This window comes from Rhincodon typus, unplaced genomic scaffold (genome assembly GCF_021869965.1).
Source record: "Rhincodon typus isolate 14 unplaced genomic scaffold, sRhiTyp1.1 hic_rhity00003243, whole genome shotgun sequence".
NCBI classification, from domain to species: domain Eukaryota; kingdom Metazoa; phylum Chordata; class Chondrichthyes; order Orectolobiformes; family Rhincodontidae; genus Rhincodon; species Rhincodon typus.
In genome coordinates, this window is record NW_025968881.1 from 1 (window position 1) to 9,541 (window position 9,541).

Sequence of the window (9,541 nt, forward strand, 5' to 3'; positions counted from 1 at the left end):
GAAGGGTCTAGGCCCGAAACATCAGCCTTCCTGCTCCTCTGCTGCTTGGCCTGCCGTGTTCATCCAGCTCTACACCTGGTTATCTCAGATTCTCCAGCATCTGCAGTTCCTGCTATCTCTAATATTCTGGGGACTCTGGTTTGAATCTCACCATGACAAATGGTGGAATTTGAATTCATTAGAACTCTGGAATTAAGAGTGAATCCACAGTGGATTGTTGGAAAAACCCATCTGGTTCACTAATGTCCTTTAGGGACGGAAACTGCCGTCCTTACCTGGTGTTGCCTACACGTGACTCCAGACCCACAGTAATGTGACTCTAAGCTGCCCTCTGGGTAATTAGGGTTGTACAATAAATGCTGGCCTAGTTAGTGATGCCCTCATTCTATGAATGAAAAGCCCAAGTGGCACCATACCCTGGCTGGTCAGCATTCAGGCCCTCATCTCAGGGAGGTCCCACTTTGAAATAATAAATGCTGTAGGACATTCCAACCATCTGAAGGCACCACAAAGGATTTTCTGCATGGCAGATGCCAATGATGATGGCAGAACCCAATGCCATTCTTTGTAGCACCAGAGAGACAAGGCAGAGCACCATGGAATGAACTTCAGCACTCCTGCACATTCGTCACAGAAGAGATCTCCATGGCGGCAACCCCACAAATACTAGAAACGTTCTTCTGGGGCTGTTGGTTTGGTATCCGTAGGAGGGTCTGGAATCTCAAATCATTACCCAAGGGCATGATTTCACAATTTATTTGGCTGATTTTCAGCAAATAAAATCAGAAGGAGGGGAAATCCCTGTGAGGGGATTATCAGTTTGCAGTATCCCCTTCACTTTAGAGGGATTCCCCTAACATTAAAAACAGCATTGGGAACACTTTGAAATGAAGCTGAGAGCTTCGTAAAAACCGGAGTTGAGTCTGACCCAAGATAACGTTAAGAATTCCTGTCTAATGAGAAAGCAATTCTTATTTAAGGTTCCAGTTTCTTTTCTCACCAGCTGCTGTTCCTGGCCTACACTTTAGCTTCCAAGTGGCATATGTTATAAATACTTTGGTAACAATTAACTCATCATTTGTCTGGCCACACCTTAAGTAGGGCCAAGGTGCCAGCCTTGTTTCCAGTGCAAAACTCCATTGGGGCATAATACCAGCAGGTTTTAAATCCACCAAACCATCAAAATTATAGGAATCTCATTTACACCTTAAGACATATTCACAGCTGGTAGTTGTCACCTGGCTGTGTTCCCCAGTTTAAACTCCACAATTTCTTTGCATTTCAAAAAAGTTAGGGTTTTTTTTTGGGGCGGGGCGAAGAGGGGTCTCTGTCTACTTTCTTAGGTGGGCTTAAAAAAATCCCACACCACTATTTTGAAGAGCCAGAGAGTCCTCTCCCTGTCCTGGCTAGTATTCAACACACACACACACACACAAAAAAAAGGATCTGGCCATTAACAGATTGATATTTGTGGGATCTTGCTGTACCTATTTCCTTAGGATTACAACAGTGACCAAACTTTGACAGGATTTCATTAGCTGCAAAGTGCTTCGGGGCATCCTGAGACCGCGGAAGGCGCTATACAAATCTTTCTCGTTCACTGTGGCCGCTGGAGGTGTGGAACGAGGCACCAGAGACACATCAGCACGAGAAGAACCACAATCCAATAAACAGGAGAGGAGAGACACCTCTGTATCAGCCAGGTCGAAAAAGCGAAAAAAAACAAAAAATGTGTCGGATTTGGGCCGAATGAGAGAGAGTTGTTTACATCAGACAGCAGACAGAGAATGATGGCATTATCCAACCATATGGAAATTTCCTTCATTTCCATCCACTGAAGTCATGGCAATAATAGGGACTCGACGTGATTGCAGGGATAATGAACAATGGAATGTTCACTCGCAAGAAAGAATGTGTAAATTCACAAAACAGACCAACCTTGGAAAGGGTCAGTAATTTCCTCTTGGCTGGGGCTTTGCTAAAACACCAAACATTAGATTTGTGGAATTTCCCGTCACAGAGAGAAGGCCAAAAAAAAAGGTTCGAGTTTCGATCTCACGCCGTTATCTCATTACAGCAACAGAAAGCACTCAGCGCTATAAGGAAATGCAATCAGAGGGCACCTTCCTATTGTAAACAGTCACAATACTCCTGTTTCAGGAATGGCTAATAAAACCATCCATCAACGTCACTTACTGACCGTTTATCAGCATATCCAAAGTGTAGAGCCTTACAAAGTGCAATATTGGCAGTGCAAGTCGTTGCTTTTGAAGAAGTTATTGTTATTTTTAAGTACCTACTCTGTACCAGGTTGAGTAGGGGCATTGTGTCAGACAATGGCCATACTTATCCATGCATGGGCTTCTCTCAAAATGTCGACACTGTAGGCCACACTTCCTTGCCCCAGTGCTATTTCTTACTGAGTGGGCGCAGAAGGTGAGTGACAAGTTGGCTGCTCAACCATGACAGCCATCATATGACAGGCGCGAACCTTCCACTTTGCAAGTGCATTGTTCACCACGGGAACACATGATGGAAATCAAGAAAGAGGACACTGGGAGATTTCCTCATCAGTACTTTCAGGTCTTCAGTGATGACCAGAGATCATGCCAGGTTACCAGGGAACAACAGGGACTGAGGTCAGCAAGAATGTTCCTGTATCTACAGGTCCTGGGGCCCAAGCCACAGCAGGTCTTGGAAGAGATACAAGAATGACTGAAGCCCCCATGCATAGAAACACCATCACAGTGCCCCGCAGATCCCACAACATGGGCTATTTGCTAAGAAGGTTCAAGAGGCACTTCATAAATCAAGCAGTGCTGTACGCTTTACAACCCACTTAAAAGCATTAAAAAAAACATACAACATTTTTATTTAAAGATCAAGGACGGGAAGACTGCCAAACGAGTTATTGGGACTATTGGAGACAGCTGTGCACTTTACACAAAGCAGACCCAGCTCCCCCCATAGGCCATGGCCTGCACAGCGCGTACAACGGAATCTAAAATTACAGGTGGACTCTGCGCAGCTTCCTGACAAACATAGTCAAATTGTTTGTTTCCCTCATTTAGCACCACTTTACTCCCTGATGGTGTGAACCCACCCTTTGGGGTACAACAAAGACCCTACAGGATCAGCAGGTCATTCTGGTGTGTGGGGTACTGGCTGCTGGGGCAGGGGTTCGGGATCAGTCCCCACTTTACTAGCCTTTCTCCCAATGCAACCCAATTGTTGGCTGATGCTCACATCTGGGCTTGTGCATAAAAAGCAATACTCAGTACAATACAGGCAGGCTGTCCACATTCAGCAAGAAAATCTTCGCCCGCTAAAGAGTTAGTGGGACTTAAACTCAGGGAAGCTTCCCTTCCCCCATGTACAAGGTTAATAAGCTGCCTGTATAGGGGTGGACTAGTGTTGCTGAAATCAGACATTTACACCCACTACAGCAACATAAAAGATAAGCTTCGATTTCTAGAAGCAACTTTCAAACATAGGACACCCCAGCCTGCAATTACATTAAAATGGTGACTTAAAAAGTATGAAATGGGGCAACCATTTTTTTCCCCCACAGCAAGATCCCACAAACATCAATGTGAAAATGATCAGATACTCTCTTTCAGTGACATTGGTTGAGGGATGAATATTGTTCATGACACCACATGGAGCTCCCTTGTGCTTCTTTGAAGAGTAACTGAGTGATTTTTTTCAGCCAGAGATGATGGGTTCTTGTTTTAACATCTTATCCAAAGAAAAAATGCAAAGGATTAGTGCCTGCCTCAGTTATGGGAACATTGTGTTTGCCCTTTCCCAATACAGCAGTCACATTGACAGGAAGTGACAGGGTGCTTCTTCCCCATTATCTGGGGCACTTCAAAGGGCACCTAGTGCAAGAAAAATGGGGGCCAAGTGGCCAAATTTACACACAGGCAAGATCAGGACAATAAAAAGGAGATATGGATAGATGGCGATGGGGGCAAAATGTCTTCTTTTACTTAGGAGTTAGCTTAGGAAGTAACTATGAAGGTACAGTTCAAAGAGGATGGTTGGGATTCAAAGCTGCTGTCATTTCCCAGTATATTGGCAGCCCAGGCCTACCTTCGTATATATTGATGATGTGTGGGTGGTTGAGCGATGACATGATCTCAATCTCTCGTCGGATATGGACAAGATCCTGCTCATCTTTGATTTTGTCTTTGCGAATCGACTTAATGGCCACCTGTCAGGATACAAATGGGTGCTTTTTAATCCACCTAAATCATTGAACTTTTTCATAAACTTACAAATGGTTTAAGTCCCTCCAGAGTCGCATGCCCTCCTTACCTCTAACCCCATTTAGTCCTACAAACCGCTCCCCTGAGAAATGTTGTCCTTCAACCTGGACTCCAGTCCATCCCTCACTTTGCCCCCACGATTGGCAGTTGTACCTTCAGGGGCCTGGGCCCAAGGCTCTGGAGTTCTGTTCCCAATTTTTTTTGGGCCCAGGCCTATGGTTGTCACACCAAACCAGAATGTAAGGGTGTGAGGGGAGTGTTGTCAGAAGGATTTGAACATTAGGATGAGACCAGTTAAAATTGCTTATCCAAAAAAACAGACTAAAACCTGAACTCCTTCAATGAGGCTCTGAAAGCTTGTGTTTTCAAATAAACCTATTGGACTATAACCTGGTGTCATGTGATTTCTGACTTTATGCAAAAAAAAGATTACAGATATGGGGAAACTACTCCAAAGACTATAGCAATCTCAGTAACCAGGGGAGGGTTACTCTTCTATAGTCTGCAACTACATTAAACATTCAAAACCCTAGTGTTTGGTAAATTTGTAACCTGCAGTCATCACTTCCCATCAATACAGCAAGGCCAATGACCTAAGGTAGGAATAATCATGTATATACAATTTATAAAGTCAGTATGTATCTCAAGTGCTGTGAGAAACATGGGGGTATTTTTGCACCAGGGTTATCCAATAGTGCAATCAACTCCAGCTTTACAAAGCACACAAACTAGACAGAAACCAAAGAGTCATGAGGTACCAAGGGAGTGCTCCACTGTTGGAAGGGCCATCTTTTAAGTGATGTTAAGGTCCAGTCTGCCTACTCTGGTGGTGGCAAAAGTTCTCATGGCCATTATTTTGGCGAGGAGAGGGGATATTCTCCCCAGTTTCCTCATTAATATTTATCCCACAGCCCATCTCTCCAAAATGTACTCTAATATCCGGTCATTATCACAGAGTCAGTCAGAGTCATACAGCAAAGAAACAAATCCTTCAGTCCAAGCCAACTGCGTTCCCAAATTAAACTAGGCCTGCTTTCCTGCATTCGGCCAATATCATTCCGAATATTTCTTTTTCATATCCTTATCTAAACGTAATCAAAATAAAAATCTTCTACTACTGAAATGTAAGAAATCTAGAAGTCAGTCTAGAAACATGCTTGAAACTCAGGAGCAGCTACAAGCTTGTACACTACACAGTCACTCTCAGAGGAGATTCTCTCCCTACTCAGTCCAACATGTTGCTGTTTCTGGGAGCTTGCTGTGCGCAAATTGGCTGTTGCTTTTTTCTACAATACAACCGCTAAAGAAGAGCACCTGATTGTCTGTAAAACAGTTTGGGGTGTAACAACTTCACTACACTAGGAGCTTTGGAGTCTGAAATTATTAAGAGTGCATTAAATCCTTCAAAGCAGCACTTTTGCTAAGAATACAGGTATTAACGCTGGTGCAAGACCCAGGACACTGGGTGCAGAGGCTTTCCTGCCTTTTGTTCTCTTGCTTTAAAAAGTTTGAGACAGAGTTTGATGTCTCTGACCTGAACTGACAGCTCGTCAGGGAGTCTGGCTGCAGAGGGCAGCTCCCCATCTGTCTGAGGTCTGGGGCAATTATGCAAACCTTTTTATTGGAGCTTATCAGGGCAGAAAACTCTGAGCTGGGATTCTTGCAGATCTGAGGCAAGTCTCCTGGGAAAGGACCAGAGCATTCACTGATCCCGAACAAACAGACACATACAAAAAAACAAATTCAATGATCCCCAGTCACCCGGACAACAGATGGAGAAAGGCATTTGGAATGCTGGTCATGGAACAAGGCAAGCCTGTGACGCCCTCAAACATGCAGCCAGTCAGCTCAGAGTGTTTGCGTTTGAAAAGCTTCAATGTAAACAGACACAGGTCTGAGAGTTAGATTGTGCTCAGCCAAATGACTGACATGTGACTTTATTCACCAGGAGGCAACCCCAGAGATGACGGAACAACAAAAGCAACAACTTACACTTTTGTAGCCTCTAGAATGCTGTGAAACGTCCCAGTGCACTGCACAGGACAGGGTTCTTAAAATATTACATTAAGGGGATACTAAGACACAGGACCAGGAGCTTAGCCAAAGCTGTAGGTTTGAAAGCAGCTTGAATTAAAAGGCAGAGATTTAGGGAGAGAATTCCGGGGCTCATGGCCCAAATAGCTGAAGGCACAGCCACTACTGGTTCAGCTGTGACAATTGGAAATGTGCCAGAGAGGTCAGAGACAGACAAACTAAGAGATCTCAGAGGAGATTATGGATGTAGGCAGCTGGGCAAATGTAGAGAGGAAGTGCCTTAAAATTAGTGCATTGTGCAATGTGATCTCAAATGAATGATGAAGGAAAGGATGCAAATGGTCATCTATCAGCTCAGGGTATGGGAGTCCACTTACAGTCTACAGCTAATGATGGATTAGGCATTTACCTGTTTGTAGGGCAGTGTGAATGAGATGGGCTGGGGGAATAGGTTCCATAATCCACCATATTTGTATTTAACAAAAAAAAATCAAGTGGTCCCAGATTTGAAATTTCAGGAGAGTTGGGTTGATGGGGTGGTGGGAGGGGGAACTCTCATTACCCTTTGTGTAATGAATTACTTCCTGGTATCGCCTCAGAAGAGACCAGCTCTCACTGCAGCTCCAGCATTGTCAGTCACTGTTCTGTTTCAAAACAGCAGACCGTGAAGGATGGCTTCATCCTGGGAGATTGGGGCAGCTTTACCCCGAACACCCGAGTTGGTGGCACTTATTGCCAACAGCAAGACAGAAACAAAGCGTTCCATTTCCTTCAGATCTCTCACCCCTGAAATCATTGGTAAAGTGGCACTGTGGTCTCCTTACTCAAGGAAGGACATATTAGCCCGAGGGGGAAGGCACAAGGATGGTTCCTGGGATGAAGGAGCTATTCTACAGGGAAAGATCGAGAAGGCTGGAACTACAAACCCTACTGTTTAGAAGAATCAGAAACAGAATAAGAGGCAATCTACTCAAAGCACATGAAATCCTTAAGCGTAAATGTTGGAAAAATGTTTTCCTTGGCTGAGGAATTTGGAACAGGGGGTCAGTGTCATAGATGAAGGGTTTGATGATTGAGAACAGGAGTAATGTCTCCACTCTGAGCTGTGAATCTTTGGAATTCTCTACTCCAGAGAACTGGGGATGCTCAATCATGGAGAATATAGAACAGATTTTAGGGGACTACAAGAATTAAAGGTCAAATAGCACGATGGATTAGAGAGAAAATCAGACACTATCTGAAATGAGGGCAGTCAGTCATCAGCTACTATCATGTTCAACTTCAGCATGAAACTCAAACAAAAAATAGAAAGTTAGCACCCCAAAATGTTATTTTTACTCCCATTGTCTCATCTGTCCATGAACCCCCCTCACTTCTGGAATTTTAAACAAAACTTATATCCCTTTCCCATTTGGGAGCTGAACTTTTGGGCGATTTCAAACAGACAGATGAAACCTGATCCAAATATTCACTATTTGTCTTCAAAGTTGATTCAGTATTTTTTTTTTTTTTTTTAAGAAATTTCGATGCTTTGCAGTTCTCTGTGGGAGACAGTATGTATCATCTGTCATCATTCCCACAGAGTGTTCTGACTGTGCGTTATGTGGTAGTTGACGGGGGTGGAGGCTTGGGGTGAAGAAACTTATTGGACAAGGCAGGAATGGTGTGGAGTTCAGGCTGAACAACAGCTCACCCACATGGTTACTCATTCAAATAGGTATCAAGGGATCAGCTCGAGCGCTGGATGCATTTGTGCTGTGATGTGTGACCTGTTACTTATTAAAGAATGTTTCAATGAGGGAAAAGCTGTAAAAAGGTGAAGCAGCTGTACACTCTATGTCGCCCTGGAAAACTGCAGAAACAGCAGCCTCTGTGCTAATGCAATAGGACATTTATGCAGGAAAAGCTACGTTGGGAGGCTGAACTGGGCTGCACTCAAAAAAAAAGCCAGGACAGGAAGAGTGGCCTCCTTCTGAGATGTAACTCCAGTAAATGTATGGAATCCACTTGGTCTCCCTATGCTCTGCATCCCTAGAGAGACTTTCCTCACAGCAGTTCACCCCATCCTTTAGGCCTATCGTCAATTCCCTCTTCTAGACTCTCTCTGCTCTTCCCTAAGTCCATACCCACTGTCAACTCCCTCATCATAAAATAGTCCAGGACGTCTCTCCCTATGGTGAGAACGTCCGTTGTTATAATGAAGCTGTCACAGACAAGAACATTGATTAACTTAATGAGAACCAATAATAAATGGGACAGGGGATGAGGTGAAAGAGTGGAATGTCTAGTTGGCCCTGAATACAACATAGATATTTTCTTAACCAATCAGTTCAGACATGTTAACTCTGGAACAGGTGGGGCTTGAACTCGGGTCTCCTGGCCCAGAGGTAAGGATATTACCACTGAGCCACAACCACACTCCCCTATCACCAAATCTCAGCACATCCTGATGAAAATTCTTTGGAACCTGCAAAGATGCTTTTTGTTTTGGGTGGAACATGATTTTCACAGCCTCCTTTAGATCCAGAGCAAGATCAGAAATGTGGCAGCAAACTCCCACAAAACAACAAAAGACTGACTTGATTATCTGGCTCAGAGACTAATAACAACCAAGGCACAGGGAAAAGTTTCCTTACGTTTTCTCAAGTCCTGGGTTGAGTTCAGTCTGCCCGATAGCGGGCAGAGATGGGGCCTCAGTCTTAAGATTTCAATCAAAGGCTCGAGCCACAAACACTGCAGCATAGCCAGCTTAGATCATCTCCTTCTAGTCAGAGGTAGAACCTGAACTTATAACCTTCTGACACAGGAGGTGAGAGAGAGAGAGAGAGTTACCACTGAGCTGCATTTGACACACTTGGATTAATAGAACTGTGGGTCGCCCATGCCTGAAGGGGGAAGGCATAGCTAACTACAAGTTTATTTTTGTGCACCGAATTTGCCAACAGTACAACGAAACACCCAAAGAGGTTTGTGGGGACGGTGAAAAAAAAAAGAAATGGGAAGAATTTGGAAAAATATTCAATGAATATATTTCAGCACATTTTATTTAGAGAACTACTTCCAAAACTCTTATCGAGGAGAATATGCTCTATTAAGGAAAAAGGCTGCCAGAGACAGATGCAATTCTAAGATAGTAGGAACTGCAGATGCTGGAGAATCTGAGATAACAAGGTGTAGAGCTGGATGAACACAGCAGGCCAAGCAGCATCAGAGGAGCGGGAAAGCTGACGTTTCTG

At 44.1% G+C, this 9,541-nt stretch overlaps 1 protein-coding gene across 1 annotated transcript in view; it reads right to left on the bottom strand.

Moving 5' to 3' along the window:
• Nucleotides 1-4,095: 4,095 nt before the first annotated feature.
• LOC125481713 (NUAK family SNF1-like kinase 2) overlaps nucleotides 4,096-9,541 on the bottom strand; it is a gene marked incomplete at its 3' end in the record, with an annotated part of 14,216 nt that continues 8,770 nt past the window's right edge. Inside the window, exon 2 of the mRNA XM_048593603.1 lies at nucleotides 4,096-4,216. Coding sequence (XP_048449560.1) covers nucleotides 4,096-4,216 — 121 coding nt within the window. The remainder of the gene's footprint in view (nucleotides 4,217-9,541) is intronic.